This window comes from Leucopleurus acutus, assembly GCF_964270905.1.
Source record: "Leucopleurus acutus genome assembly, chromosome: 5".
Classification (NCBI taxonomy): domain Eukaryota; kingdom Metazoa; phylum Chordata; class Mammalia; order Artiodactyla; family Delphinidae; genus Leucopleurus; species Leucopleurus acutus.
In genome coordinates this window covers 132,081,515-132,098,103 of record NC_139147.1, presented here as the reverse complement: position 1 = coordinate 132,098,103, position 16,589 = coordinate 132,081,515, and the positions used below count along the sequence as shown (strand labels likewise).

The window sequence follows — 16,589 nt, the reverse complement described above, 5'->3', positions numbered from 1 at the left end:
TTAAGATACAAAGAAGGATAAAACCTTTTCTCATCCCTCCAAAGGGCCATAAACATAACAAAGGGTTAAGCATTAATGAATGAATGAATGAATGAATAACAGAGAAGAGGGAAATCAATGGATTTTGACTGCATAATATGGTTGTGAGGAGGATGTTTCTAGGGAGGGAATGGAGTGAGTGAAGGTGTAAAAGAGTAAACATGGAAAGGACACACCAAGTAGCTGAATTACCCTGCAGCCTCAGGATGTGTAGGGGAGGAATCTGAGGCAGTACTGGTGGAGGTGGCTCCATGAGGTGAAGGGCCTTAAATGCACAACTGGTGTTTGCACTTACCTGAGAGGCAGTGGGGAGCCACTGAAGGATTTTGACCAGGAAAAAATAACATGGTTGGCTCTGTAGTGAAAACTTTGTAGAATACCTTAGAAGGAGGAGGGAGATGGGGATATCTGTCTTCCCTTTGGCTGTCCTCCCTACCCAACCAGGATCAAACACCCAGAGTCTGAAAAATACCCCTCTGCCCTATTTCTGAAGGTGCCTGATTGACAACACAGAGTTTGTCAGTAAGTCTGCCCTGCAAAACTTGTCTCTCCACAAAAATGGCCCCTGCTTTCCTCCCAGACACACTTCTATCTGATTGTTACCACTATGTGTAACTGAGCGGAACTTTATGGGGCCTCCCCAGGACAGGCACTTCACCCATATCCTCTGCTTTAGCTTCTCTCTGAAGTACCCAGATAACAGTATTTGAGGCACATTTCCTGAGTTGTTTTACAGATGTGAAAACCTCCCACTAAATGGAAGATGTTAACTACTTGATGACCTGGAGCCTCCTGGAGCCTAAGGACTCATAATGTTAACCCCTGTGACACCACCCTATTACCTCTCCATCAGCCAGTCAGAGAATTGTGCATGAGCTGATTACATACCCTGCAACCCCTTCCCTCCCCGGGCATTTAAAAAATGCTTTGTGGAGGGAATTCCCTGGCGTTGCAGTGGTTAGGGTTCTGAACTTTCACCACCTTTCACTGGAGAGGGTGCAGGTTCAATCCCTGGTCAGGAAACTAAGATCCTGAAAGTCAAGTGGTGTGGCCAAAAAAAAAAGCTTTGCTGAATTTTAGAGCATAAGCCACCCGTCTCCTTGCATGATGCTGCAATAAATCTTTCTCTGCTCCAAACTCCGATGTTTCAGTTTGTTTGGACTCACTGTTCATCGGGCACACGTACTTGCACTAACGTACGTATCTGCTCAAGACATTTGCCCCTCGAACCTATTTCTGTTTCAATACTCATGTTAGAGAACCAGAGCCTCCCTCCCCAATTCCTAGTGTGGGCACTTTAGCTTGTTCTGCGTGCCCTTGGGGCCCTTCTCCAGGATCCCCTGAGATAGATTGTTGGTCCCTCAGGAAATGTATATATCAATTGTACTTAAGAATTGCTCAACACACTTGAGGAATGCTATCAGTTATTTTTCTTCTTCCTTTTATTGATAATTTTAAATGTTTGCTATCGTTTTTTCAAAAAATAGAAAATATAGAAAGAAGAAAAATGTAGCCCATAATCCCACCCATAGTACCACAACTATCAATAACATTTTGATAAATTTTTTTCTAGAATCTAGACATAATTTTCTTTCTTTCTTTTAAAAAATATTTGTGGGTCTTCCCTGGTGGCTCAGTGGTTGAGAGTCTGCCTGCCGATGCAGGGGACACAGGTTCGTGCCCCGGTCCAGGAAGATCCCACATGCCATGGAGCAGCTAGGCCCGTGAGCCATGGTCGCTGAGCCTGTGCATCCGGAGCCTGTGCTCTGCAATGGGAGAGGCCACAACAGTGAGAGGCCCGTGTACCGCAAAAAAATTAAAAAAATAAAATAAATAAAAAATATTTGTAATCGTACTCTATATACACTTTAGTACCCTATTTTTTCCTCTTGGAAGTATATTGCAATGTTTTTTCTGCTTTATTTCACATGATTTTTAGGATTGGCATGGAGTTGTCAGGAGGATGTACTGTAACAGGGAAGAGCAAAATCTGACTCCATGTTGGATCTGTTTCTTTGACTTTAACCTTTGCATTTCATTGCTTTTGTTACTATAATCATACATAATGGTCTGCCTCAGGGAACCCTGCCCCTCTGCCTGAATGTTAAACTAATGGGCCTTTGTTCAGCTCACAGGGAGACAATCTGACCCTGCCCACCTATGAATGGCTGTAGAAAGGAAGAAATTCTCACATACCCTCCCCAATGCTGGTCAAGCCAGGCAAAACTAACGGCCCTTTTACTTTACTTCCTCACCTCCTCCCCATCTCTGTTCTATAAAAGAAGCTGGCATCCAAAGCCCGGTAAGATGGTTTGGGGGACACTAGTCTGCCATCTTCTTGGTCTTCCAGCTTTCCGAATAAAGTCGCTATTCCTTGCCTCAACATCTCATCTCCCGATTTATTGGTCTGTTGTGTGGCGAGCAGAGTGAGCTTGGACTTGGTAACAGTACTATAAATCAAGAAAAGAAAGATCAGGATATAATCTTTGTCTTCAAGTAAATAAAAAATCTAACATGTAGCACACTGGCTTTCAAATCCTGATTCCACCATGTACAGTCTGGGTGAGCTGGGACAGGATGTTTAATTTTTCCACGTCTCAGTTTCTTTATCCATAAATGGAGAGGGTATCACCTTTTCCTCATAGCAATGCAGAAGGATTATAGTTGCTGATACACCTAAGTGTTGAGTCCAGTGCCTGGCACATGGTCAGCACTCAGAAAGCACTACTGCTATTAATTATTACCAATAAAAGAGAGAATGCTTGAGGACACTTAGTAAAGCACTATACAAATATCAGGGATGATTACTATTTTTTTAAAATGTTAGTAAGAGCTCTTTTTTTAATATAAATTTATTTATTTTTGGCTGCATTGCATCTTCGTTGCTGCACATGGGCTTTCTCTGGGGCTACTCAGAGAAAGCAGGGGCTACTCTTCGTTGTGGTGCACAGGCTTCTCATTGCGGTGGCTTCTCTTGTTGTGGAGCACAGGCTCTAGGCACGTGGGTTTCAGTAGTTGTGGCATGCTGGCTCAGTAGTTGTGGCTCATGGGCTCTAGAGCACAAGCTCAGGAGTTGTTGTACACAGGCTTATTTGGTCCACGGCATGTGGGATCCTCCTGGACCAGGGCTTGAACCTGTGTCCCCTGCATTGGCAAGTGGATTTTTAACCCCTGTGCCATCAGGGAAGCCCCAGGGATGATTAATATTAAGAAGGCATCTGATTTCTGAAAATAAAACAACTCATAAGCAGCTCAAATACATCTAAAATGTACACTCAGAGATTCATAGTTAAAAACAACAAATCTGTGTCTAATTGTTTGGTTACTTGACCACAATCTGGAATTTTCAGCTTCCTTTGCTTGATCATCAGCATTAAGATGGCCCTTGGGACAGTTCAGTACAATGAAAATTAATGATATAGGCATTTTACTGAAGTTTTGCTATGGTAAAATGTTTTAATAACTTGGAGGCTATGTCCCTGCTCTTTTAGTCCAATATGAAAGAAATTTAGTCAGGTGAGAGGTCAGTAAGCAATCAGCAGAGGTTTGAAAGAGAAAAGGAAGCAGTGCATAGCCATGACAGTGATCATGAAAACAGAATATTGGAACTAGAAAAGATTGTTTGAATGATATGGGGTCATATCCAGATTCTATAGCTTCCTTGCCTTGCAACTTTGGGCAAATTCTTTGACCTCACTATGCATCATCTGTAGACTGGAAATAATAAGACCCATTTTTAAGAATATGGTGAGTTTGGGAGGTAATGTAGTTAGACACCTGACACCTGGTACATTGTAGATGCTCATGAATGATAATTTGCTTTCATTAATGCAGGCTGGATTAGTTTTAAGGCAGGCATACCTGAACATAGTAAAATCACAGCGCAGCACGAGAGAGTTAATGTTGCTATAGAACAGGGGTCAGCAAAGTATGGTAGGTGGCCCAAATTCAGCCCACTGCCTGTTCGTTTGGGGGTTTTTTTAGTTTTTTAAAAATTTATTTATTTACTTTTTGGCTGTGTTGAGTCTTTGTTGCTGCATGTGGGCTTTCTCTAGTTGCAGGGAGTGGGGGTTACTCTTTATTGCAGTGCATGGGCTTCTCATCGTGGTGGCTTCTCTTGTTGCAAAGCATGGGCCCTAGAGCACACAGAGTTCAGTAGTTGTGGTGTGTGGGCTCAGTAGTTGTGGCTTGCAGGCTCTAGAGCACAGACTTGGTAGTTGTAGTGCACGGGCTTAGTTGCTCTGTGGCATGTGGGATCTTCCTGGACCAAGACTTGAACCCGTGTCCCCTGCATTAGCAGGCAGATTCTTAACCACTGTGCCAGCAGGGAAGTCCCATACTGCCTGCTTTTGTGAATAAAGTTTTATTAGAACATTGCCATGCTCATTCATTTACGTATTGTCTATGGCTGTTTTCATGCTGCAAAGGCAAAGATGCATAGTTGGGACAGAGACCATACAACCTGCAAGTCTAAACTATTCACCATCTGACCTTTATAGGAAATGTTTCCCAACCTCTCCTTCAGAGACAGATTCAACTGCTTATACAGCACCCCATCGAACTAGCATCATGGCAATATTAAAAAATACAGCTTATAATGATCATGATTACATATATGAAGAGCACCACGTGAGAATCAGTTCCAACACGCTGTCGTGAATACTTTCTTAGGAAAGGGAGGAGAAAGAACACTTTGTCAGCTTGAATGTTCCAAAGGGATTACATTCATATCTCTACTTGTTAGATTAATCACCAACTAGCTGCTAATGTAATAAATGTGATTTAGGAGTTAAAAAGCCTATCTCTCCACAAAGTGAATTGCATTAACAGTAGACAAATAAGTTATTTCTTGCAAGCCTCGTCTATTTTATATGTGGCTCTCATGAAGCCTACTTCTCAGATTTCAAGGACTCTGGGTTTCCGTCCTGAATAGATAGCTGCTGGTTTCCTGGACAGCATTGGAAAGAGGAGTTTAAAATGACAGAAAATGACAAAAAAGGGACATTATCTGTCATTGTGGTTTGCAAAAGTACTATTATACTCCACAATAGCAGTTCTCAAACTTTTTGGTCTCAGGACCCTTTTACACTTAAAAATTACTGAGGACACCAAGGAGTCTTTTGTTTATGTGGATTATATCTGTCAATATTTTACCATATTATAAATTAAAACTGAGAAGTTTAAAAAATATTCATTTGTTATATCATTTTAAAAGTAGTAAAGATAAACCTATGACATCATAATAAAAAATAACATTTTAATGGAAAATAATTATATTTTCAAAATGTATAAAACTGTCAGGAGAATGATATCATTTTACATCTTTGTAAATCAATTTAATGACTGAATCAATAGAAAGCAGCCGGATTCTCATATCTGTTGTTGCATTCAATCTGTTGTGATACTAGGCATCATGTAGCTTCTGGAAAACCACTGTACACATGTGACAGAATGAGAGTGAAGAAAGAAAATAATGTCCTAGTATTACTATGAAAATGGTTTTGACCTCATGCATTCTTCTGAAAGGGTCTTGGGACCTGGGACCACACCTTGAGGACTGCTGCCTTGTAGTATATGTACCCTCACCTTCCTCTTCTCTGGCTCCCCACTTCCCCAAAATACACGGGAACATAACCAAGTTCTCCACAGCCCAAGACCAGTCCAACTTGTATTCATTAACCCTCTTCCCTGAAGAAGATTTAGATTGTAGTTAGGCAACCTGATTGAGTCCCTCTCTGTTACTGATTATCTGTGAGTGTGTGTGTGTGTGTGTGTGTGTGTGTGTGTGTGGCCTTTGGTAAGTCATTTCACATCTCTGAACCTCGATGTTCTCATACGTAAAAGAGAGCAATTGTATTAGGCAGAGCTTTCTACCAGAGGTATGTGGATACCTGGAGGTTACCAGAGTTACTGCAAGGGGAGTGGGGTTCCAGATCTCCATAACTATTGTCTGAATTGGATATAGTGTATTTTTCCCACATATTCATACTGCAATTTTTCAAATGTATATAGAAATTAGTTGCTCTCATAATACTAATTGGAAAATGTTTTAAATTAAGAGATTTGTTTATTTCAGTGGCTTTTAGTCATGGTCTATTTTCTCAATTAATATAAGATTAACTGTTAACATGCAGGTAGCTACACCCTCATTTAGTGCTAAAGGCTAGAAGGAGGTCCTCCTTGGGAACCTCTGGGAACGCTTTCACCAGCTGTGACATGAAATAATTGAAAGCAGCCGGATTCTCATATCTGTTGTATTCTCATATCTCATATCTTTGTATTCTCATATCTCTCATATCTATTCTGATTCTATCACAAAAATACTGTGGCAGGTTGATTTTCTACTACAACGTCCACTGTCCACACGCTTTTCTACATTATGACTCCCCCATCAAGGCATGGAGTCGCTCTCCTCCCCTCAACTCTGGGCTGCCTTATGACTCACTTGCATGACTTTGAAGCCTAGGTCAGAAAAGGCCACACAGCTTTTCCTTGCTTCTCTTGGGATGTTCTCTTTGGGAAAAGCCAGCCACAATGTAGAAAGTGTGACAAACCTAAGACCACCATGAAGACAGTCTAGCTGACCGAGCTGGTAGAGCCAAGCCTTCCAGCCATCCCATGTGCCACGCATGTGAGTAAAGCTCCTCCACCAGCTGAGTATAACTGAAGAATTGCCCAGTTGAAACCTGCCTAAATTTCTAACCTCAAAATTATGACATATAATAAAGTAGTTGTTAGTATAATTTGCCCGGTTTTGAGGTGGTTTGTGATGCAGCAATACATAACCAGGCAGCAGTGTCTTTGTGTAAGTAATCCGGCCTTGCTGAGCCTCTGTTTCCTGAAGAGGTTGTGTGAGATGATCTTCATGGTACCATCTTGCTCCTCAACTCTACAACTTTGCCCTCTCTCCACTTGAGACCATTCACCCCCCAGTCCACTGGAGCAGTGGCCTCTGTTTTGGTCTGAACAGGGTCCGCTCCCCTCTGGGTGACTGAGTCTGGGAAAGATACCACCATATTATGGAAGACCTGGGGTCTCCAGCTTCATGATATTGGGGTCTCAGCAATGAGCAATTGAGGGCCCTGGACAATCAGCACAGCTGAGGGTGGGAACAGCCATCGAGAACCACGGTAAGTGCTGCATGGGGCTCTTTCAGTTCTGTGAGCAAGCAAGCACTCATTTGAATGAAGGGAAACTGCTCAAACACCTTAGAGCCAATGTACCCACTAACAAACCCCCATAGCCCCTTGCAATATAACATAAGTCAGCTAGAGGACATGACTAAGTGGAAGGAAGCCATTATAAGCCATTAAGTGAGTAGCTTAAAACTGCAACACACTGACCCAATGGCTTATAATTGTCACCAGGAAAGATGCTACAAAGCAGTCTGGTGAGTTATTCTGAAACTTGAAGATGACGGGAGAGAAAGAGCACGGTGATCACAGGAAGTGAGGGATAAGAGCTTACACCCCACAGACATCAATGCACTCTACAGTTCCCAGCACCTCGCTCAACTAATGTCAAAAGGTAGCAGTTTGTGAAAGTGTCACACAATCCCCTCAGGACAAAAAAAATCCAAATATAATTCTTTCTTAAGAACAAAGTCTTTCTTAATTTCCCCAGGCAGAATGGATTAACCTTTTCAGGATTCTCTGATTGTGTATCATCCTCTTATGGCTCTAGTATCATTATATCACTTGTTGTTTAAATTGATGTGTCACTTAGATGGTGAATTCCAGGTTGTGCGTGTAAGAGTAGTTCAAAGTGTGCCCTTTTCCTGCCAACTGATGCATAACAAGCATACAACAAAGGTTTGGTAAATGAATGATGAACGAGTGGATAAATGAACAAATAAGAGAGTGAATTAATGAATGCATAAATGGACTGAGTACTTTTTGTAGGTGAAAATGAACTATGCCAGGATATAAACTGCTGCTTAAGGCTATGGGGAATTGCTTGAGTGCTTTAGCTTTTTTCAGCCTAATGCCTGTAGCAATTGTTTGAAAAAGCAGTCCCACATCCCCGTATCGCCTCTTCCTTAGTTGTATGCTTGGAAAATGGAGTCCTTTGTGAATACATTTATGGATATGATGTGCTTTTTGACTCAAGGATATGGTTGGAGGGAAATAATAAATATATGGTGAGGTTGGAGAGGAAACTTTTTTTTAAAGGGGTGGAGACTGTAGAACTTTTTCTGTATATACAAGATTAATACGGCCTGTGATAGGGTGGAAGTTGTGAGATACAACAGAAAGAGCACAGATGGGAGTCAGACTGACATGGGACTCAGTCCTCAGTTTTACCACCAACTAGCAGGGTATGGTGGCCATGAGCACGTGCTTTGCAGACCTCCTACTCCAGGGAGTGTAACCTACCATGGACCCCAGCTGCTGTGCTCCAAAATCCAGCCCTGCCCTCAGTCCGAGGCCAGGCTGCCTGTGGGCTGCTCCCAGCCAGTGCTGTGTGTGTAGGGGATATAAAGGCACTCATGGGAGACAAAAGACTCTCTTGCTGGCTAATTTTTGCTCTAGGACTCCTTGATGGCCTTGTGGAACCTTCCTTAGACTACATGGCATTGCAGGAGCTGCCACTTCTCTCCTGCTCTCCTTTACTTATATTCAGACTTACATTGTGGTCTGTCAGCTCTCCCAGATTTCCTCCCAATGTTCCCTACACACGCATTTCTTCTAATAAAATCCTTGCATTGTTAACCCTGTCTTGTTGTCTCTTTCTTGGACTATCTGGATAACACATGGTGTGACCTTAGACAATTACTTCATCTTTGAATCTGTTTCTTCACCAAGGTCTAAACAGGGTTAATAATACCTGTTACATGGGTGCTATAAGAATGACTAACTGTGATCATACTTGAAATGCGCTTAACCAGGTACCTGGCAAATATAGATGCTTAATAAATGTCACTTTTCTTCCCTTTCACATCTCCTCTTTTCCTTTGAAAAGTTCCTGGCACTGGGGTTAAATTGCATTTACTTATGCACATATGACCTGTGGCATTTGGGAAGAAATGAAGTCTTAGTGTAATAAAGTGGTCCTGTTTTAATTATAGTCCTTCCCACTGCTCATTAACTGCTTCTCAATTTGGGGGAAGCTTAACTTTGCAGACCTTTCTGAAATCTTTGATGTGTTTAATAATGGGAGTTGAAAGGGAAAAAATAGCTGTGAGGGAGAACCTTATTAACTTTTTGTGCTAGTTTTATTACTACCTTCGATAAAGCTGATGCCAAACACTTTACCTTGTCATCCAGTTTCCGTGCGTTGAAGGCAAGTTCAACGTAGTCATCATTGCCAGATAATTCCTCAGCAATCACCTAAAGGAAAAAGGACACATCAGGTGCAGTGGCAGTTGGACAACTAAGCCCAGGAATTCATGAACAATTTAGCTCATGTTTGATCCAAAAATCAACAAAGACTGACATTTGGCATGGAGTTTCCCACAACACAGTAAAGATGGTACAGCATCAACAGGTGTACAGGGAACTCCCTAGAACAGACCACAGAAGATAACTAGATCTCATCTGTGCTGAGCATGAGAACATGAGATATGGGGTGTAAGCTAAGGGAAGAGGTTTTGGAGGAGCAATTAGGAAGAGCTTCTTCCTTCAAAGGTCACACAGCACTGAATGGCATGTCCATATAATTATATACATTTTCTTCTTTGGGAAGTGACAAAAAAGGAGGAGCAGGCAGCAATATTTCTTCACTGTTTTGAATCACACCAACAAGGGATGGGGAATAAACTGGTCTCTACATCCTTTCCAGACCAACGATCATAAGGTCATCAAAGAAATGTTCTAATTCCACTGTTTCAAAAAGACTGTCCTAGGGCTTTGAGTGAGAGAGAGAGAGAGAGGGAGAGAGAGAGAGAGAGAATAAGGAACTATACCCTTAACTCTCAAGAACAGAGAATTTCTGACAAAGACTTTGACATAAGTGAAGAGATAATAACCTATCATCTTTTTTCATAAAATATCACTTCCCAATATTGAACAGTGACTCTCAAAACCTTGGAACAGAAACTGGTGGAAAAGAAGTGAGGATACAGGCCTGAGGAGCAGGGGCGGGAGGTTTGAGACTAAGGTGGTGTGAGAGCCATGTGGAGGACAGGATCTTGGGGCTCTAGCCAGGTGTCAGGGCTATGCGACTGAGGTGGAAGAGCCCAGTTCAGGACACTGGCCCACAAGAGACCTACCAGCTCCATGTAATATCAAATGGAAAAATCTCCCAGAGATCTCCATCTCAATGCCAAGACCCAGCTCCACTCAATGAACAGTAAGCTGCAGTGCAGGACACCCTATGCCAAAAAACTAGCAAGACAGGAACACAACCCCATCCATTAGCACAGAGGCTGCTTAAAATCAAAATAAGGCCACAGACACCCCAAGACACACTACCACACGTGGACTTGACCACCAGAAAGACAAGAACCAGCCTCATCCACCAGAACACAGGCACTAGTCCCCTCCACCAGGAAGCCTACACAACCCAATGAACCAACCTTAGCCGCTGGGGACAGACACCAAAAACAATGGAAACTATGAACCTGCAGCCTGCGAAAAGGAGATCCAAAAAACAGAAGGTTAAGGAAAATGAGAAGACAGAGAAACACACAACAGATGAAGAAGCAAGGCAAAAACCCACCAGACTTAACAAATGAAGAGGAAATAGGCAGTCTACCTGAAAAAGAATTCAGAATAATGATAGCAAAGATGATCCAAAATCTTGGAAATAGAATAGAGAATATACAAGAAACCTTTAACAAGGACCAGGAAGAACTAAAGAGTAAACAAACGGTGATGAACAACACAATAAATGAAATTTAAAATTCTCTCAAAGGGATCAATAGCAGAATAACTGAGACAGAAGAACAGAAAAGTGACCTGGAAGATAGAATAGTGGAAATAATTACTGCAGAACAGAATAAAGAAAAAAGAATGAAAGGAATTAAGGACAGCCTCAGAGACCACTAGGACAACATTAAACAAACCAACATTTGAATTATAGGGGTCCCAGAAGAAGAAGAGAAAAACAAAGGGACTGAGAAAATATTTGAAAAGATTATAGTTGAAAACTTCCCTAATATGGGAAAGGAAATAGTTAATCAAGTCCAGGAAGCATAAAGAGTCCCATACAGGATAAATCCAAGGAGAAACACACCAAGACACATATTAATCAAATTATCAAAAATTAAAGAACAAATATTAAAAGCAGCAAGGAAAAAACAACAAGTAACACATAAGGGAATCCCCATAAGGTTAACAGCTGATATTTCTGCAGAAACTCTGCAATCCAGAAGGGACTGGCAGGACATATTTAAAGTGATGAAGGAGAAAAACCTACAACCAAGATTATTCTACCCAGCAAGGATCTCATTCAGATTTGATGGAGAAACTAAAACATTTACAGACAAGCAAAAGCTAAGAGAACTCAGCACCACCAAACCAGCTTTATAAGAAATGCTAAAGGAACTTCTCTAGGCAGGAAACACAAGAGAAGGAAAAGACCTACAATAATAAACCCAAAACAGTTAAGAAAACGGTAATAGGAACATACATATCGATAATTACCTTAAATGTAAATGGATTAAATACTCCAACAAAAAGACACACACTGGCTGAATGGATACAAAAACAAGACCCGTATATATGCTGTCTACAAGAGACCCATTTTGGACCTAGGGACACATACAGACTGCAAGTGAGGGGATGGAAAAAGATATTCCATGCAAATCAAAATCAAAAGAAAGCTGGAGTAGCAATTCTCATATCAGACAAAATAGACTGTAAAACAAAGACTAGTACAAGAGACAAAGAAGGACACTACATAATGATCAAGGGATCAATCCAAGAAGATATAGCAAATGTAAATATTTATGCACCCAACATAGGAGCACCTCAATATATAAGGCAAATACTAACAGCCATAAAAGGGGAAATCAACAGTAACACACTCATTGTAGGGGACATTAACACCCCACTTTCACCAAGGGACAGATGATCCAAAATGAAAATAAATAAGGAAACACAAGCTTTAAATGATACGTTAAACAAGATGGACTTAATTGATATTTGTAGGGCACTGATCCTAAAACAAAAGAATACACATTCTTCACAAGTGCCCATGGAACATTCTCCAGGATAGATCATATCTTGGGTAAAAAATCAAGCCTTGGTAAATTTAAGAAAACTGAAATCGTATCAAGTATCTTTTATGACCTCAATGTGATGAGACTAGATATCAATTATAGGAAAAAATCTGTAAAAAATTCAAAAACATGGAGGCTAAACAATATGCTTAAATAACCAAGTGATAACTGAAGAAATCAAAGAGGAAATCAAAAAATACCTAGAAACAAATGACAATGAAAACATGATGACCCAAAACCTATGGGATGCAGCAAAAGCAATTCTAACAGGGAAGTTTAGAGCAATACAATCCTACCTTAAGAAACAAGAAACAACTGAAATAAACAACCTAACTTTATACCTAAAGCCATTAGAGAAAGAAGAACAAAAATACTCCAAAGTTAGCAGAAGAAAAGAAATCATATAGATCAGATCAGAAGTAAATGAAAAGGAAATGATGGAAATGATAGCAAAGATCAATAAAACGAAAAGCTGGTTCTTTAAGAAGATAAACAAAATTGATAAAACATTAGCCAGACTTATCAAGAAAAAAAGGAAGAAGACTCAAATCAATAGAATTAGAAATGAAAAAGGAGAAGTAACAACTGACACTGCAGAAATACAAAGGATCATGAGAGATTACTACAAGCAACTCTAGGCCAATAAAATGGAGAGCCTGGAAGAAATGGACAAATTCTTAGAAATGCACAACCTTCTGAGACAGAACCAGGGAGAAATAGAAAATATAAACAGACCGAACACAAGCACTGAAATTGAAACTGTGATTAAAAATCTTCCAACAAACAAAAGTCCAGGACCAGATGGCTTCACAGGCGAATTCTATCAAACATTTAGAGAAGAGCTAACACCTATCTTTTCTCAAACTCTTCCAAAATAGAGCAGAGAGAGGGACATTCCCAAACTCATTCTACGAGGCCACCATCACTCTGATACCAATACCAGACAAAGATATCACAAAGAAAGAAAACTACAGGCTAATATCACTCATGAACATAGATGCAAAAATCTTCAACAAAATAGTAGCAAACAGAATCCAACAGTACATTAAAAGGATCATACACTATGATCAAGTGGGGTTTATCCTAGGAATGCAAGCATTCTTCAATATACGCAAATCAATCAACGTGATACACCATATTAACAAATTGAAGGAGAAAAACCATATGATCATCTCAATAGATGCAGAGAAAGCTTTTGACAAAATTCAACTCCCCCTTATGATAAAAACCCTCCAGAAAATAGGCATAGAGGGAACTTTCCTCAACATAATAAAGGCCATATATGACAAACCCACAGCCAACATTGTCCTCAATGGTGAAAAACTGAAATTATTTCCACTAAGATCAGGAACAAGACAAGGTAGCCCACTCTTACCACTATTATTCAACATTGTTTTGGAAGTTTTAGCCACAGCAATCAGAGAAGAAAAAGAAAGAAAAGGAATCCAAATTGGAAAAGAAGAAGTAAAGCTGTCACGGTTTGCAGATGACATGATACTATACATAGAGAATCCTAAAGATGCTACCAGAAAACTACTAGAGCTAATCAATGAACTTGGTAAAGTAGCAGGATACAAAATTAGTGCACAGAAGTCTGTTGCATTCATATACACTAATGATGAAAAATCTGAAATTGAAATTAGGAAAACACTCCCATTTACCATTGCAACAAAAAAGAATAAAATATCTAGGAATAAACCTACCTAAGAAGACAAAAGACCTGTATGCAGAAAATTATAAGACACTGATGAAAGAAATTAAAGATGATACAAAGAGATGGAGAGATAGACCATGTTCTTGGATTGGAAGAATCAGCATTGTGAAATGACTCTATTACCCAAAGCAATCTACAGATTCAATTCAATCCCTATCAAACTACCACTGGCATTTTTCACAGAACTAGAACCAAAAATTTCACAATTTGTATGGAAACACAAAAGACCCCAAATAGCCAAACCAATCCTGAGAAAGAAAAACAGGGCTGGAGGAATCAACCTCCCTGACTTCAGATTATACTACAAAGCCACGGTAATCAAGACAGTATGATACTGGCACAAAAACAGAAACAGAGATCAATGGAACAGGATAGAAAGCCCACAGATAAACCCATGCACATATGGTCAACTTATCTTTGATAAAGGAGGAAAGAATATACAGTGGAGAAAAGACAGTCTCTTCAATAAGTGGTGCTGGGAAAACTGGACAGCCACATGTAAAAGAATGAAATTAGAACACTCCCTAACACCATATACAAAAATAAACTCAAAATGGATTAAAAACCTAAATGTAAGGACAGACACTATCAAACTCATAGAGGAAAATATAGGCAGAACACTCTATGACATAAATCACAGCAAGACCCTTTTTGGCCCACCTCCTAGAGAAATGGAAATAAAAACAAAAATAAACAAATGGGACTTAATGAAACTTAAAAGCTTTTGCACAGCAAAGGAAACCATAAACAAGACCAAACAACAACCCTCAGAATGGGAGAAAATATTTGCAAATGAAGCAACTGACAAAGGATTAATCACCAAAACATACAAGCAACCCATGCAGCTCAATATCAAAAAAACAAACAACCCAATCCAAAAATGGGCAGAACACCTAAATAGACATTTCTCCAAAGAAGGTATACAGATTGCCAACAAACACATGAAAGAATGCTAAGCATCATTAATCATTAGAGAAATGAAAATCAAAACTACAATGAGATATCATCTCACACCAGTCAGAATGTCCATCTTCAAAAACTCTACAAAATAAATGCTGGAGTGGGTGTGGAGAAAAGGCAACCCTCTTGTACTGTTGGTGGGAAAGAAAATTGATACAGCCACTATGGAGAACAGTATGGAGATTCCTTAAAAAACTAAAAATAGAACTACCATACAACCCAGCAATCCCACTACTGGGCATATACCCTGAGAAAACCATAATTCAAAAAGATTCATGTACCAAAATGTTCACTGCAGCTCTATTTACAATAGCCAGGACACGGAAGCCACCTAAGTGTCCATCAACAGATGAATGGATAAAGAAGATGTGGCACATATATACAATGGAGTATTACTCATCCTTAAAATGGAACAAAACTGCGTTATTTGTAGTGAGGTGGATGGACCTGGAGACTGTCATACAGAGCGAAGTAAGTCAGAAAGAGAAAAGCAAATACCGTATGCTAACACATACATATGGAATCTAAAAAGAAAATGAAGAAAAATGGTCAGAAGAACCTAGAGGCCAGATGGGAATAAAGATGCAGACCTACTAGAGGATGGACTTGAGGATATGGGGAGGGGGAGGGGGAAGTTGGGAAGGAGTGGGAGAGTGGCATGGACATATGTGCATTACCAAGCGAAGATCGATGGTTGGTGGGAGGCAGCCGCATAGCACAGGGAGATCAGCTTGGTGCTTTGTGACCACCTAGAGGGGTGGGATAGGGAGGCTGGGAGGGAGAGATATGCAAGGGGGAGTAGATATGGGGATGTATGTGTATGTATAGCTGATTCACTTTGTTATAGAGCAGAAACTGGCACACCATTGTAAAGCAATTATACGCCAATAAAGATGTTAAAAAAAAAGAAGTCAGTAGAAAAACAACAATAACAACAACAAAAATATAAGGCCCAATGTAGCTGCATATAGGTTAAACCACTGCTAAATCATGTTAGGACTTCACCATGCATTCGGAGGCCGTAATGTGTGGACACCCTTATCAAATTTGTTATGTGGAGACACTGAGCTTTAATTCAATTTTATCTCCATTCTATCTGAGATCAACTTTTCCATTATGAGTTGGGTTCATCTGTTCTGAGTACACATTGGTAGCCTCTGGAAATTTTTATTTTATGCATAATATTAAAGCTAAAAGAGTTGTCTAAAGAGGGAAGGATCCTTCCAAACGTGTGACCACCTGAAGAGTAGGGAACATGGGGCCAGATACATAGTGAAAACTGAAGAACTACTTGATAAACCAGAAATCATCATATTTACATTTTTCATTCAATTCTCTTTTGTCCCATATCATCTTAATGCCTCTTACACTCCACTTGAGCTGAGGTCTTTAACTATTTTGTGGTTACAGACACCTTTGGAAAGATGATGAAAGTTATGACCTCCATTTGCAAAGCCTAGAAAATTTTGCACATACTTTTAAGTGTTTTCCAGAAGTTATGGAAGCCATTGTTCTGATCCAAGGACACAGGATACAGAGGAGTATTTAAATATTTAAAATTAGGAAGGAGATTAAGTTTTTCTGGGCTTTGTAGAGAAAGGAAATTCCCAAGAAGTCTTAGAGAAAAGTGACAAGATGAGCTTTTGTTCACCTGTGAAAGAACCGTGGCAGATCTCACACCTGGGTTCACCATCCCAAGTCTTATCTAGGATT

At 40.1% G+C, this 16,589-nt stretch overlaps 1 protein-coding gene across 1 annotated transcript in view; it reads right to left on the bottom strand.

Moving 5' to 3' along the window:
* CPNE4 (copine 4) overlaps positions 1-16,589 on the bottom strand; it is a gene marked incomplete at its 3' end in the record, with an annotated part of 591,787 nt that overhangs the window by 154,226 nt on the left and 420,972 nt on the right. The window contains exon 5 of the mRNA XM_082839801.1: positions 9,294-9,368. Coding sequence (XP_082695927.1) covers positions 9,294-9,368 — 75 coding nt within the window. The remainder of the gene's footprint in view (positions 1-9,293; positions 9,369-16,589) is intronic.